This window comes from Diprion similis, chromosome 13, assembly GCF_021155765.1.
Source record: "Diprion similis isolate iyDipSimi1 chromosome 13, iyDipSimi1.1, whole genome shotgun sequence".
NCBI lineage: Eukaryota > Metazoa > Arthropoda > Insecta > Hymenoptera > Diprionidae > Diprion > Diprion similis.
The window spans coordinates 5,292,586-5,309,732 of NC_060117.1; the positions used below are offsets into that span (position 1 = coordinate 5,292,586).

Sequence of the window (17,147 nt, forward strand, 5' to 3'; positions counted from 1 at the left end):
GCAATGTAAAAATTGTGTAGCAGTATGACGTCACGCGGAATTCAACTTGCCGTATCTTTGTTAATAAACATTGAATTGAAAAAAGAAAAAATACGTGTCAATTATTTTTTCACATTCTATCTGATGATGTTAATGGAATTTTTCATTTGCACACCTGATCAGTGTCTATATATATATATACTAATAATAAAGAATAAGAATGATTATTAAAAAAAAATAGTACACGTTGTTTATTGATATTTAAACTTTATAAAAAAAAAATTATTTCACTTTATTTTTAAAAAAATTACTGTATAAAAAATCACGCGATCCGCAGTAATGAGAAAAAAAAGTTATTCCACGGTCGGCATCATATCTCTAATAAATGCTGATCGATGTGCAAAATTTGAAAAAAATTCGAGTAAAATAAATTTGTAGTTGTGGTATGTCGAGCCGGTATTTTGAATTTTGAAAAATTTAGCAATTCATGGCAGTATACAGAAAAAAGTATGCGTTTTACGTCATAAATTTTAAACTTTAAAAATTTTTAAATCAAAATATCAAAAACCCAACTCGTCATACTATAACTACAACTTTATCTTACAAGAATTGTTTTAAATTTTGCAGCTTGATCAACATTCACTGTAGATACGATGCCGACAGTGGAGCAACTTTTTTTTCTTACTGTTGTGTGGATCACGCGATTTTTTATACAGCAATTTTTGTAAAAATCAGCCAAAATAAATTTTTTTATAAAGTTTATATACCAACAAACAATGTGTACTATTCTTATTCTTATTAATTTCTATTATTATCCATTCTCAATTTTTTTTTTTCTTATTTCACACTTTTAGAAACAACCTAACAGATACACAAATCGAATTGAAATTGACGTATCTATACAAATAATTATTGGAATAATCGTTAATTGTAATGGAAATAGAAAGGAAGAAAAAAAAAAAAAAAAAAAAAAACATAACCAAATCAATTTAACAAATGCTTAAAATCAAATCGACGCAAATTTCAACAAGTTAAAAAACATAGACGTAGACCACGGACTGAGCATTCAGTCCAAAAATCCCTCGCTCTGTAGAAAGAGACAGAAATTCTCACGGTCAATATCTCTATCTCTTTCTAACCAGGAACGTCACTTTCGTATCAAGCACCCCGAATGTGAAATTTTTTTTTTTTTTTTCAAAATGAAAAGGAAACAAAAAACCTCTGCAATCAGGAGACCCCATCAAAAACAAAGTTTCTTACGATTTTTCTTAAACTCCGAATTTAATTCGATATAGAGATTTATAGATTGTTTATATTTTTCAAAGTGTTATTCTTCTCTTTTTAACTCTGAGCATATGATTTCACTCTTTTCATTGTCTCTCTATAATATTTATAAATAGTAAATAGTAAATAGTAAACCCTCAAATCACATGTATGTACATACATTAAACGTATATATAAACAGTAAATACTTGTATCAAGTTATACAATTCAATCAACTTACTTTAACAAGTTTCAGTTACACTTACTTACTACAGTTCCCATTTCTCCAATCTTCATTGCAAAATTTCAATAATCAAACAATACAAATCACGTATAATTTGAAACAAAAACCAAATAACATATATATATAAGATTCAACGAAATTGCCACGCGTTCAATATTGAGGTTATACAACCGGCCGCGCACGTGCTCGCAGCTCAACACACTCGTGTGTATTAGAAAGAGACAAAGAAAGTCGCGCAAGGGGGGGGGGGGGGGGGGGGGGGGGGACACTTTTTCTTCTTTTTTTTGAGTATTGAGTGAAAAAAATATATTTTTTTTCTAGTCAGAAAACAAAAATCATTTCTTCCATGTTTGGATACAAAAACTTAACCTCACTTTGCGAGAATCTATACTTATTTACTTACCTATGAAACGATGTTTGAGGTTCACAATCTGCTCGGCACTCGCACAACACCAAACAATTAGAATATAACATATTGAATTTTTTTATTTTTAATCAACTCCGACGAAATATATAATATTTATTATTTATTATTAAGAAATAACCAAATTTCACTACGATTACAAATCTACAGCGTGATCGCGATGTAATTGCGTCGCGTCGCGTCGCGTTGCGTTCACTTGACGACGACGCCGACGCTGACACGTTACTGAGCTCTCGACCGACGACCAATCGAATGTTTGGAAGGAGACAGACGATGACAACGACTGTTTCATTCTCTCTCACTTTTTTTTTTTGGCACAAGCTGTACACGAAATTGACAATAGATTGACTGACGAGCGGCAGTGACGCGTAATTCTTGGAAGATTCTTGAAGAACTGATCTTTGTGACGTTCGATTAATCGATTACAGTTGTCGACACGATTTTTGGGTCTGATTTGTGAATGTGAAATTTTAGTTTCTTCTATGTTAACAATAAAGGGAAAAATATTATTCTTCTATAAAAATCTTGCTTTTGTAGAAACCAGAGTGGTTTTTCTAAGTTTAATAAATATAACTGAATTTCTTATCATTTTATTTTAAATTACGATCAGAAAAACTTTTGCCGAACGTCGGAATGTTTTTGGCTCAATAATAATGATTAGTAATGGGATAGAAATGAAAAATAATAAAAAATCAAGTTCAACAAATGAATATTGTCAGTGATTTTCTTATAGAGTACATTGTAGTATTCTTTAATTGTTCTTATAAGTATGTATAGTTATTGAGTATTCAAGTTAGAAAAATATAAATATGTTAGAAACTTTTTAGATTTTAATTTTATATATAATTTTAAATTAACGTAGGCAAAGTAAGGTATCCATTGTTTATCTTGATTCCGAATTCGCAGGTTAAAGTAGGCTTCATGAGCTTCGCAAAGCTTTAAATTTGTTGTCGAAGAAAACTTTGAAAAACATTAATAAATTCACCGGAAATAAAAAATATTTTTTATTTATTTAATTTGTCGGTCCATTTTTTATAAAACTTTTATTTGATGATAAATAATATTATTTAATTATATACGTAGAATACGATGGTTGTACTAAGAACTCGCTATGATGTAGAGGCAGTTGTTAAAAATCAATTTAAACATTTTTATTTCTTATAACACTATGAGTTTGTTGATAATTTTCAATGAAACTATTTTTTTTTTTTTTTTATCAAAATTCAGTCATTTAGCTTTAAAATAAAAAAGAGAAGAACCTTCTATCTCAAACAGAACCGGAGTTATGAATTTATGAAAATGAGTCTACAAGCCAAAAATCACCAGATTCTCAAATTTTCGATCCCCTCTGTTTTCCAAAATATGTGAAAGAAAAAAAAAATCCTCAAATACGTATCTCTTTTTCTTTTTCAATACAGAACCCGTAAAAAAAAAAAAAAAAATTCAGCCAAATCAAAAATGTGTCGGGTCAATTTTTATCCAAATCTATCCGGTTTGTAAAAGAAAGAATATATGTTGAAATTAGTAACGTTATCGAAACAATTGATGCTGATATAAAACCGTTATTTCTCAATTTTACAACTGTTTGAAAATTCAGTTATTTAAGCACTAATAAAACAAAACATACTGAAATTAAATTTTGCAATTCTAGTTACATCAAAATCGTTGTAAAAATCAGAAAATAGTAAAAAAAAAATATATTCTCAACGTTTTGTTCTGTAACGTTATACCAATTTCAACTTTGTAAAGAAAGTTTCTTTTTTATTAAGAATTAACAGACATAAACTTGGCAATAATATATGCTTTGAATTTTTTCGATCCGAGTATGACGACCAAAGGGTGGTGGGGGGTTGAATTTGCTAAATTGTGTAATAAATTTATTGTGTTTGTAAATTGAATAAATAAACAGTTAACGAATGGTCAATTATCTGTTCCTTATCCGAATAAAACTCTCAATACAATGTAGAAAATTCCATACAGAAAATTTAAACAGCAATGTGTCAATTTTTCCAAAGATAAAATGAATTTATCAAATCAAATCAAATACTCACCCTCAAATACAGGAAACGACTGTCCGTTCGACATCTTGTATTCTCCAGAGATCACTTCCCGTTGAATCTGCGCGATGATTCGCTCGCGTGTTTCCCGATTCGTTGTGTGGCCGTTAGAATCATCCATCGGTCATCAGTTGATCGATCACCTGAGCCTCACTTCAGTACGTTCGACGATTGCGAGCACCGGCCGAGTAATTCTGAGACAATACAGCAGCTCGTTTGAATCATCGTTATATTAACTTTCGTTACTTCGCGTATCGACAGCAGAATTTTTCGAGAATCAAATCGCTGCCGTGATAATTCACATATCTTTGAATCAAGGTAAGTTCTTCACACATTTCCGCATAATCTGTTTTCGCGTTTAATTAATCCGACTCGTTCCCAGTCGGCTTACGTTCAACTGTTATTTCATTGTCACGTGGTTTTCATTTTTCATGTTATTCTAACTTCACGCCGCTGCATCGAAACGAACAATTGAATCGCTGATAAATGTTTGCTTCTATTGTTTAATTAAATATTTCTAAAACGAAGTAATTCAGTCACGTTATCAAGACATCTACGTCATTCTTCTGTCTTATGATTAATTGTATTGTACTTACGATAAACGAAAATCTATTTCTAGATTCTAGTCATGTGTAAATCAATTTATTTTGTCTATTCTCGTGTTCAATCCGTCTTCTCTTCTTCGTCGGCGGCGGCGTGAATTCGACTCCCTGACCACGTGGTTTTCGCTTTTCATTTGTTCTGCGGCTACACTCGCAGCGTCAAATCGCTCAGTTTTTAATTTTTACTTAAATATTTCAAGAACGAAATAATTCAGTCACGTTATCGAAATATTTACGTCGTTTTTTTTTCTCCTACAATTATAATATTAATTTATATTTACAATATAATAATTTCATGCAGATATTGTTTCGATTTTGACCGTTCAAATCGTGCGTAAATATTTGTTTTTCTTTTTTCGTTTATCTTGCTAATCCGCTGAGGATGTCGTAGACAACAACAAGCTAATCCCGTCACACAACAAGTTAGAAAGAGAAATTTTCGTGCCAGGTGTAAATATGACTGTTTTTTTTTTTTTTTTTTTTAATTTATTTATTTATTTTTTTTGAAATTTTACCACTTACTCAAACTACAATTTTTCAGATCATTACACTGGTCGTTTTTATCTTTTACTTAATTTTCGTAAAACGCGTCAAGAATTGCTTTCAAGAAAATTTATGATTCTAAAAATAACTTGTGATGTTAAGTTTTTGAGTTAATTCCGAACTGGATCGATTCTCGATTCTCATATTAGAGAGTATAACGTATTGTTATAGGTGTACAAAAACCGATTGTATGGCTAGAAACATAAACACTTTCGGGGCGAAAATGTGTAAACACTGCGAGATACAAGGAAGTTTACACGCAAAATGGCAATATAACGAATATTCTTAGCACCGGAGTGAAATTATGCGATATTTGTAGTATAGAGATGAATTATACCGACTGTAATTCTGTAGATCATATTTTAAAGCCCGTAAGCGTTTGTAAAGGTTTTTCGTTTATTTTTCTTCGATTCTTTCAATTACGCGCCGACAGGTTGAAGAACAATTATTCTCAAGAGTGATCGGCATTGCTTTTTCATTTTTTTTTTCAAGCTTTTAACTCGATCTCATCAAGTGAGAAAATACAGTGAAGCAAAAAATGAAAGTTTCGGACGAAATGGTTGAAAAAAAATTGATAGTTTGATATGATAATTGATTATTTTTTAATTAAATAATTGTAAAAATTTGAAACAAAACGGTACTATAATAATCGTAAATCATATCGAGCGTTTTTAATTAACTCCTAAAATTTTGACAAAGAGAAATTTATTTCCAAGTTATTTTCGACTGTCGTGAAATTTCAACTATCTCACTTGTTAGGTTTAATTACATTTGTTTAAAATGCCACCACGACTGTTCTCCAGGGACACACAAAGAACAAAAGTTACCATCATTTTGCAAAATTGATGCACGATTAGCAATCAAGCTATGCCAGTTATTTGCAATTTGTAACATTCTGATAAATTTTCGATTGAAAAAGTTTTGACGATCTAACAGGCAAAATTTTATTCGATGTTGATTTTTTTTCATTCGCTACATTTTTTTTTTTTTAGTAACTGGAATAATTCGGTATTTGATCAATCAGCTCGCAAATCGGTTTATCAAAATAAATGTTAAATTATTTAAATTTTAAAATCTGCGACGAAAAAGAACCGATTGTTTACGCTGTTTGATCCAATATTTAGAAACTTACCGAATACAGTCTCGGTTCTCACAAGCTAGAAAATATGCTTGGTAATTTATGAAACTTGATCGATACTCAAATTTTTTTTATCTCAATAAGAAAAAAAAGTTTAGACTCTCACCACAACGTTTCAGGTTAAACAATTATCATCTATACGAAATTTGAAATTCAACAGAAACATTCTACGAGACGAAGAGTTTTCGAAATCGTTAAACGACGACAATTTCTATTTGCAGGTAGTCCATTTTTACTTTCTACCACAGGAAAAAAAATACAGTTTTTAATATAAAATAAAAATTATTTTTATAGCCGTATCCAAAAAGTTTGAATTACTTGTAGCATATGTTCTTGTAATTCCAACAATAATTAATTTGCGATGGTAGATGTGAACGATGTCAATTAAACCATAGACTTTTTTAGTGACCATAATAAACGAATTCCCCCCCCCCCTTGTATTCCAGATCTGTAATCAACAGGCGGCCATGAAGGGTGAGAGTAAGGAAATGGATCCTGCAGCGAGGGATTCGAGAAGTGGCGACATCTGGGGAGCGTTGCAGGAAGTGGTTCGAGACAATCCGAGATTCTGGTTGTACTTCAGTTCGGTGATGATCCAGGTCCGAGAAGCGGTTTTGGAACGAGCAGCCGCTGGTTCAAGCCGCGATTTTTTTCCCGGCTATCCAAAGTACCGAGACGCAGCGACCCAGACGGAAACGATTTCCGTACGCGATGTCAGCACCCAAACTGAAATAGACGACGTGGACTGTCAAGACGATAAGACACACGCCATCTGTCGTAAATTGACCGAATTAACCGAGTCCTCGCAGTCGCCGGACGACGTGCAAATGGCGACGCTAGAGGACGACAAAATGGCGGCGCAAAGGGAGGAGCAAATGGCGTCCAAGACTGAGCCTCTGTCAGAGACAAAAGGCAACGAGGCTACTGAACAGGCGTCAATAGAGCCTGGCGAACCGGAGGCGAAAATAATGACGAATTCGTTTACCGAACGGCAAAAATCGGCGGCTCCTCGACGACGACGTTCCAGAAATCATCACAGGACGCGCAATCCTTACGATCCGTTCGACTATCTTCGATATACGTATTATTGAGGGTTGACTTCTTGTCGAAACTAAACATACATCTACTGCCGCCATATTGGGCTGACTGGTGTCGGACCCAATTCATCTACTACCGCCATATTGGGTTGACTGGTGTCGGACCCAATTTATCTACTACTGCCGCCATATTGGGTTGACTGGTGTCGGACCCAATTTATCTACTACTGCCGCCATATTGGGTTGAGTGGAGTCAGACCCAATATATCTAGTATCGCAATATTACAGTTGTCACTGATTGTGAGTCGATGTAAGATGGCTAGTTTACGAAATTCAGTTTCGGCTATGCGATTGAAAATTCTTTCTCAATTTGACGTTTGAAAAATCAAAGAATATATATATTTCAAGGCGAAGGTCTTCTTAGGGCTTTCTTCATTTTGAGTTAGGATGAATGGCACTCATCACAGGGTGAATCAAGAGTTGGAAAAGAGTTGAAAAAGTTAAAAAAGTTGAAAAAAAAACGTTCAAAAAGTATACATCTTCTACAAAAGCAATATATCGATAATTCAAGTATAAGTTATGTAGTTAGAACGATCAAAATGATTAAACCATCACGTATTTTATACGATTTTAACGATTTATTTTGTTCGTCGAAACGATCTGCAGAGAATGAATAATTGAGAATAGATTCTTGCAAATAAGGTAGAAGAAGATATTCTTCAAGAATTACATTTGCGCGGTACAAAGGCACCACAATCCCCCCTCCCCCCCCCCCCCCCCTGAGCGAAAAGAGACTAGAAGAGGATCAAAAAAACTTAAAATTAATCATTTTGAAGGTTCTAATTGCAAAACGTTGTGTCAAATTTTTGTTATCTTAGCTTTCGTTATTGATTATCTAAGATTCAGTTTTATCACACTAATTATTCACACAATTTAACTTTATTCACTACCATTGGCCCCAATAACATCGCTGCAGATTTTGTAAACGTTTTTTTATCCTGTCCCAAATGTTGATCATTAGACTGTGGGGTCCCATGAATCCTCAATTTGGATTTGTGAGAATTGATTTCAACCATAATCCATATGTTTCCATATAAAACATGTCATCGTATAGATAGATCAAAGTATAAAATATCTATTTTTGAACGAAAAATTTAGTACCTACGTATACTTACATGTATTGTATGTACGTATTATGCAATAAAAATGTGTTCGAAAAAATTTATTTCTCTTTATTTTTTATACCGAATTACGTCTTTTCTGGATACTTGATTAGAATAACTTTAATATCATTAGATGTAATGAATTTACGTGAAAATTAGCGAGAATAATTAATTTCTAACATTGAAATAAGAAATTTTTTCAAAGTTGACACATGCAATGACAAAATCACTCTCAATATTGTTGTAAAAATAATATTAACGATTATTCACAGACGACGAATGAATTTCATATGTAAAAAACAAAACTGCATGTTAATTATTTATTCTTAATTTCTCATCGAAATAAGTGATAATTCAATCTTACAAAGCATTTATTCATGACGAGTAACGTCAGCCTTGACATTCTTGACTTTTTTGTAATCTCGAGGATCCCCCTTTCAATATGGACAGCGTGTACATACATATATAGGGCATTCATAATATAGTCTAAGAAACCCCGAATCTCGTATCGTTGCAACTCGAAAAAAAAAAGAAAATTTATGAGCACTTTAGGAATTCCGGCAGGGAATTTTATATAGATTCTGAAGTCGAAATTTATCGTTGGCAATAATTTCGATTTTAGCCCCCCATCCCTCTAACTCTCTTCCTATTCACTTTCATTCGTTTCCACTCGATTAGACTCGCGTAATTATTACTTCACTGCTCTCTTTGTCGATATATTCGTGAGTTTCTCGAGTATAGAATGGATGTATGGATGTAGAGACAGGCACTAATGGTCCAGGCGAATACAGTCATCTCGTCTTTGAACGGAAAAAGAAAATAATAGGAAAAAATGAAAATTAATAAAGAAAATTTCTCTTACGGTTTGGCTTTCGTTCAAGTTTTTTGCACAGCTGACGACACGACCAGCGATGTCGGCAAGTATTGTTTTCGGAAAGCCACGAAAAAACATCTACGGTGAAAATTTTCAAAATATCAAATTTTTTTTTTTTTTTTTTTTTTTTGTTTTTGAGATTTCGCCATTTCGTCAAAAATTATTATTCTGCTTATTCCTTCGATCGATTACAAGATGATACATTATATTAATGAAATGTTTTTAGTTTTTTCATTTGATATTATTCTTCAGTATAACATTTTTTGTTTAATTTTATTTTATTACTTCAATGAACAAGAAAATAATTCAGAACAAATTTTTTTACCGCGAGACTTGATTCGTAAGTTATTATTACGACTTGAATAGTCATCTCGGCAAGAGTCGAATCAACAAAGAAAAATTTAAATGCTTGAAACTTGAATGGTAGAAAATATTTGAACGAAATAAAAAAAAAAGTTTCGGGAAAAAAAAAATCGCGTATATTAGTAATAATAACATATTTTTATGTTGAAGGGTAAAATTTATGCTCTGTCTGTTGGCACATATAGTTATAGCCACATATCCATAAGAAATGCAAGATTCGAGAGAAATATTTTCTCACAGCTAATTTGAATTCCTGAAATGGCTAGTGGCCGATAAAACGAAACGATATTGGAGCGAGAGAAATGCTTTTTAATGAAAATTAATTAAATTCCATAAAAAGAAAGATGCTGAAATATGTCGTTGCGTAATATAAGAGCAATTCGCACATCACCAAGTACCATGCAAGAAAAGGGTCCAAGAATATTGATTACTCCTTTTGGCGAATATAGTTTTGCACGAAAGGTCGGCTTTACAAATTTAGAAGATGGCATATATTCTTACGTTTGCGGTTATAACAGCGTAACATTTCACGATATTACGTATCCCAGTTCCCTCGTTTCTACCTTCACCATTGCCCATTTCATTAGACCGAATTGCTTCACGTGTTGTTTTGATAGCCAAAAAATGCTAAATATCCTCCTTTTTAAGTCAGCCATTGATTCTAATTACGCAGATGTCTCAAATTTTTATTTCACATTCAGATACAGGAATTTAAAATCAAAAAAACTCTACTTCAGAAGAATTTTGACTGATTTAAAAAAAATCCTAACTCGACTATTGAAGAAGAAGTCTAATTATGAAGAAGTCTCAAATTTTTATTTCACATTCAGATACAGGAATTTAAAATCAAAAAAACTCTACTTCAGAAGAATTTTGACTGATTTAAAAAAATCCTAACTCGACTATTGAAGAAGAAGTCTAATTATGAAGAAGTCTCAAATTTTTATTTCACATTCAGATACAGGAATTTAAAATCAAAAAAACTCTACTTCAGAAGAATTTTGACTGATTAAAAAAAATCCTAACTCGACTATTTGGTTTTTAATTTGACTATTGGTTTGACTATTTTGGTTTTTTGGTCTACAGTCACCGCGATAAAAAGTTGAAGCGATACAGGTGAAGAAAAAAAAAATTAACATCTGCGTTTTTTTTTTTCAGTTTACTGCTCGTCCCTTTTTGACCAACAAATGCTCATTTCAAAAGCTCGTTCGTGATTTCTGTGTGAACCGTAACTGAAACGAATTTCAAATGAGAATATTTACTTTTCCCGCACGTGTGCAGAAAAAATCACGTTGCCATCAGTAATATCAAAATAAAATTCTGCTTTAGTCAGCAATCATTTGTAGTCATGAGAAATGGTTCAGGATTACAAACATCTGTTTGTAATTTTAGAAAATCATATGAAATTTTAGTCATTATGAGAAATCACAGTGAGTCTTAAAAATTATAGGAAATCTAAAAAATCGTGAGAAAAGTAAAATGATTTATCAAATAATCTCTGGTAATCGATCACTCTATAAAATGTAAGTAATCATGGTGTGACTTTTTGCTAACAATCAGTGCAACTGACGATGAAAAATTTCTTTCATTATCAAAATACGACATCGATTTTGAAAAAAAATTTGCATGTATAACGATATAAAACAGTTGAATTGCAGCATGAAATCTCGTTTTAACAATATTTCCAATAATTTTTTTGGCCAAAATCGATGTGCAATTCGAATCTGGTGTACATATGGCGAGTATAAATTAATACATTAAAGCGCACGCACAATAATGTACTTGAAGTGCTTTCATGCGCACGTTTCGACCACTCGACGCGAATCCTGAGTACACTAGCTTAATTTTTTTTTATTTCTTTATTTCTTTTTTTTTTTTTTTTTCTCTTTTTGTGGTGAATTTCAGAGAGACGGTAAAAGAAAATGTTTGCTTTACTAATCACTTGAGCTGAGAGAGTTGAGCGTACGCTTTGCAGATGCCTGGCGCGATACCAAGGCCAACAAAATTTCCTGAAAGCTTCTCGGAAGAATTTTTGCCTACTTTTCGCTTGTATCTTAGGTATAACTGTATGTACAAATAGAATAAGAGTGATACATAACCTCAAAGTGATGACTTCATAGATTTTTCATATATCTATAACATTTTCGCTTCAAAGTTTATATAACCGAACGGAGAAACTTTTAGGATAATTCAATTGGTGCCGGTGTATTAAACACAGACTACGCACGCCACTCTAAGTTCATTTTGCTGTTTCATGTTAAAATGAAATTTTACAATTAGTTGATTCAACGGATTCCATTGAGTGAAAACTTTGTGTATAAATCAGAGTTTGGTTTATTTGTCTTGTTTTGGCTTTCTGTGTTTTTAGGTTAACGGGAAAGAAATCTCACCGCCATGGATAATTTCGTCTCGTTATACACAGAGTGGCGACTCATGTGGAAAAAGTGCAACCCTGTTTTTTTTGAAACTTTTTTCTATAAAAACCCAAAACTCTTCCGCAAAAAAACCGACCATTTTTTTTTTTTTTCAGTCTCGTGTGACGAAATGTTAGTTTTTGATGTTTTAAGAGGCCACTCCAAAGGACAGCTCGAAAAAAATTTTTTAAGATATCGCTCCAAATTTTTAAAAATGTCAACACTCGTCAAAAAATTAAATTAAAAAAATTATATTTTCAGTATTATGTTCGATTTTTAATTCATGCCGTGGTGTATTGTTATCAATTCTTTCTTACTAAATTGAAGAAAAAAAATGTATGAAATTTTAATATGAATATTAAAAGCTCGCTCGAAAAGATCTAAAGAAATGCACCAAAAAATTGAAAAAAAAACTATGAGCGACCTTTCAAAATTCAAATTTTGAACTGAAACTTTCAGAAACTTATTTTTTTTTTGTCTATAAAATTATACCGTAGCTAGAAGAAAAAAAAAAAAAATCGATTTTTGACGATTTCTGACGTTTTAAAAAATGTGGAGCGACCTCTTGAAATTTTTTTTTTTAACTGTCCTTTGAAGTAGGCTCTTAAAACATCAAAAACTAACATTTTGTCACAAGAGACTCAAAAACAAAAATAGTCGGTTTTTTTGCGCCACCCTAATATATATATTTGCTTGATATTCGTCAAGATACTTTGATGAAACCATTTTTATATTCTCAATCTGCAGAGACTCGATAAAGTGTCGATTGATCGCTTATCACAGGCTAAAAATCTTTTATCGTTTTATTATTATAAACAATTTATTACGCGTTTAAATTTTAGTTACATCAATCATCAGAAATAAAATCATTGGCTTGTATTGTGTTTTTTTTTTTATTTATATAATCGCGAGCAGTAAATTTGAAAGAGTGTGAACGCGAACAATTTGGCAAAGATTGAGCAAATAAACGCGTTACTCGTTAAAATAAACACACAATATACGATTTTATCACCTGGCAGGTTTGTTTTTTTATTCGTCAAAGAAAAGTATTATATATGCATCAATAAAACATTTATTTATTTATCTATTTATTTATTTAGTTTTATATAGTATATTTTATTTATTTTTTTTTTTCTTTCTTTTGTCTCCTTTTTTCTTACGTTACTCACAACTTTTACGTAACGACGAATAAGTTCGCCTGCAGACGTAGCAATTCGACATACGGAAGACGTGTCGTGTCGTTCACTCGAGCGAGAAATTCGCGGTGTGAAAAAATGTAAAAATACTTTTCCGCGGCTAAATTTGTTCATCGTTAGGTATGTACCTAGAACGCTCTTTGTGAAACTGCACGAGGGTGTGATAAACCGTCGACGTATCTCAGACTCGTCAAAATCTGAGCCAAGGTATAAATATAACACGTCATCACCACCTGCAAAGGCCGAAACGTGTTAGTTGGTATTTAATCATTAAGATGGCAGCCTTTTGCGAATTGGCTTCTTTTCAAAATTTAACACAACGTTGAAAAGTAGAATTTTTTCTCGTTAGTTTTCGTCTCTCTCTCTCTCTCTCTCTCTCTCTCTCTCGTTAAATTATCACCTTTGTTAGTATTCGTTTGAAATTTGTTTCGTTTAGAAATTTTTTTTTTTTTTTTGCTATAAGAAGATCGTATAGAACAAGCTTTAGAGAAACGATTTTTCACATTGGAGATCTAACAGGTGTTTTCTATCTAGTTTTCTGTGCTAAAAACAAACGGAAACTCGCTAACAGAAACGGTGTTTGAATATTCTATTTTTTACTAATATATATATTTTCTTTAAAACGGTATATGTTGCTCTACTAGCACAGATAGCTTAACAACTTGAGAAAAGTGTGATAAAATTTGCAATCTGTCAAGATTATTAAAAGCTTGTACAATAAGAGAAATAAAGTAAACTAAAGTTGATTCGTCTAATTAAGTCATAATTCAAATTTAAATTTCATTCAGAAGAGTTATATATATATTAGATTTTGAAGAAGTGAAAAATTTTCTATTTTATTTCATCTGTGACGATAATTCATTTACAAAATTGAATTCGCTTCATCTTTTTACAGGTATAATTATTATTAAGGATATTTTAAAAATTATTGGAAATCTTAGAAATCACTTAGAAAAATCAAAGGAAAATTTTGACATCGTGTGAATCGTATGAAATTTTGGAAATCGTGAGAAATCGTAGGAAATCTTAGAAATCGTGTGAAATCACATGAAATTTTGAAAATTGTGAAAAATCACCTGGTCAAATTAAAATTATTTCCTCTTTTTCTGTCATTATTTTTATACGATAAGTAATAAAATCGAGCATAAACAATTAAGGATATTTAAAAAATTATTGGAAATCTTAGCAAATCACTTGGAAAAATCAAAGGAAAATTTAGATATCGTGTGAATCGAATGAAATTTTGGAAATGGTGAGAAATCGTAGGAAATCTCAGAAATCGTGAGAAATTGTAGGAAATCGTAGGAAATCATACGAAACTTTGTAAATCGTGAGAAATTATACGAAATTTTGGAAATCGTGAGAAATCTTAGAAATCGTGAGTAATCGTACGAAATTTTGTAAATCGTGAGAAATCTTAGAAATCGTGAGTAATCATACGAAATTTTATAAATCGCGCGAAATTATAGGAAATTTTCGAATTCGTAAAAAACATCACATGAAATTTTGAAAATTGTGAGAAATCACCTGATATCAAAGAAAAATTATATCCATTCAGAAAATTGAATCGTCTTTATTTTTACACGATAAGTAATAAAATCGAGCATAAACAATTAAGGACATTCAAAGATTATTTGTTAATAAACAAAAAATGAACGGGGTATAATTTAAGAAAAGTGAAAAAACTGCGGATATAACGTGATGTGAGGAAAAATGTTGGCGACGAATATCTAGGAAACAGATATTTTTGGCCGTTATGTGCAATAATGTAAAAAGTTTCCAACGCATAGAGAGTCCCTTTGGGATTCCGAACTTTGCACAACAATGCTTCATAAGAATCGGAGAAACGATCTTCATTTCGTTCCATAAATTTTTCCACATAGTAAACTGGTAGATAAAACACGAGACTATCGTTTTACTGCCATATTTATAAGACAAGACGACACGACGATGGTAAATTTTATTCAAACTTTACAAGAAAATATCTCTGTATGTAATAATTGTGATGCAGGAAGGCATGATAATGAGATTAATAATCAGATTGAAAATTTTTTTGAAAACTTTGTAACGCGATCTATTTTTTGTTTCGTCAAATCTTCATCCGCGCACTTTACTTACGAAATTCAAATACGATTTCAAACCCTCAATTATTTTGTCACAGTTTTTTCAACAGATTTTCTAACGATTCTAAAAACTCTAAAAAACTACAAAAAAATAAAAATAAAAGCTAACAAACTCCGATTATTTTTTGTTTCGTTGATTTTGGTTATTTTCATAAAATTCTAAGACTTTTATACATCTGATGAAGATTTCAATAACAAGCAGACTTGCCCAAAAATTTCAAGAAAATAACACTTTTTTTAAAATTTTTCGAAACCTTTTTTTGTTCAAATACCTGTTTATAGTTTTACCAAAAAATTATTTATTCATTCGCAAAGCAACTGAGTAATACTTCTGGAAAATTAAACGAATCATAAACATTTAACTTAAAAAATTTCGTAACACACTTTGATTTCATTGAACTTGTTAATTAATTCATCACTTTTATCTACTTCTGTAATCTCACATTTGAACCTTCATTCAATTTTCCATTTGGACACGTAACTTTTGTGAGATTTAGATAACAAGAATAGAATTTCAGGCATACTCGAAGAGCACAAAACAATATCGGACTGCATGTGTTATACGAAAATAAAATCAGCAAACTCGGAGCTTTGCGAGTCGCTCAAATGCGATGTACACAAATCGGTGAAGCTGGTGTAAAAGGAGCTTTTTTCCTGCTTCATGCCACGCCTGTAATTGCCAAAAATCCACATTTCCATGGATACCCAGCGGAGGAAAATAACGATTGAAAATACGTGGTCGAACTACGGAATTTTCATGCAACCTTTGTTACGTAAACGGAAACCCTTAGCTTTGATGGTTGCGGGTATATGACACGTATGATGTACAAAACGTTCGCTCCTGCGCAACGAGTGACGGGAATATAAATTCGAATGATTTTCCGTAAAGTACTTGAATTTTTTTAACCGAATTCAGATTCTACCACTTTTCGAAATTTTCGCAATTGAATGAAATAACAATTTGCTGCGATGATTTTTCGTCTCCGATAATTCTCGGAGAATTCATTTACCGTACGATCGATCTTTGAAAAATTTTATATCGTGGGATGCAAAAAATTTTTTTAACCCTTAAAACGATACAAATTTTGCTTATTTAAGTTTCCCTGATGTTTGACATTTCTGGTCAAGTTCTATTCCACCGATTGAAATTAATCTGACTTCGATTTTGTAGAACAAAAAAAAAAAAAAAAAATAGAAACGTGCCTGAATTTTTTTTTTTTTTCAAATTTCTCTATTAAACCGTTTATTTTTTACAAATATTTCGAGTCGATTGCGAATGCCCATTTTTTTAAATCTAAAAAAATTCTCAAAAATCCAGCGAACGACACAAAACACCCCGCATTGATGAAAACGTGGTCCGAATATTTTTTCTATTTTCTTTCTATTACCTTATTCGGAATTTCGAAATTTTTAAACTCAAAATTAACACAGGATCAAATGATAAGCGTCAAAAAAGGGTCAATTTACTTGCAAATGTTCAGTTTCACCAATTCCGGTGCTGCGTCACTCTAGTTAGTTAAGATAATTTTGGGATTAAAAATTTCAAAATTCGGGATTAGGTGAAAAAAAAAAAAAAAAACTAGATAAAAAATTCGACCCAAGTTTTCCTTAATGAGGAGTGTTTTTTGTCGTTCACTGGATTTTTGAGAATTTTTTCAGACTTTAAAAAATGGACATTCGCAATCGACTTCAAATATTTATAAAAAAATAAACGATTCGATAAAAAA

At 31.7% G+C, this 17,147-nt stretch overlaps 1 protein-coding gene across 1 annotated transcript; it reads left to right on the plus strand.

Annotated features, from left to right (window-relative positions):
• The first annotated feature begins 4,108 nt into the window (after positions 1-4,108).
• Positions 4,109-7,466, plus strand: LOC124413943. Its single transcript, XM_046894755.1, has 2 exons — positions 4,109-4,285; positions 6,697-7,466. Exon 2 carries the CDS (start codon positions 6,718-6,720, stop codon positions 7,339-7,341), a length of 624 nt encoding a protein of 207 aa, XP_046750711.1. The 5' UTR covers positions 4,109-4,285; positions 6,697-6,717; the 3' UTR covers positions 7,342-7,466.
• Positions 7,467-17,147: the final 9,681 nt, after the last annotated feature.

Bases quoted from the DNA above. Each gene is read 5' to 3' on its own strand.
- LOC124413943 (XM_046894755.1), top strand. From the start codon at position 6,718: ATGAAGGGTGAGAGTAAGGAAATGGATCCTGCAGCGAGGGATTCGAGA.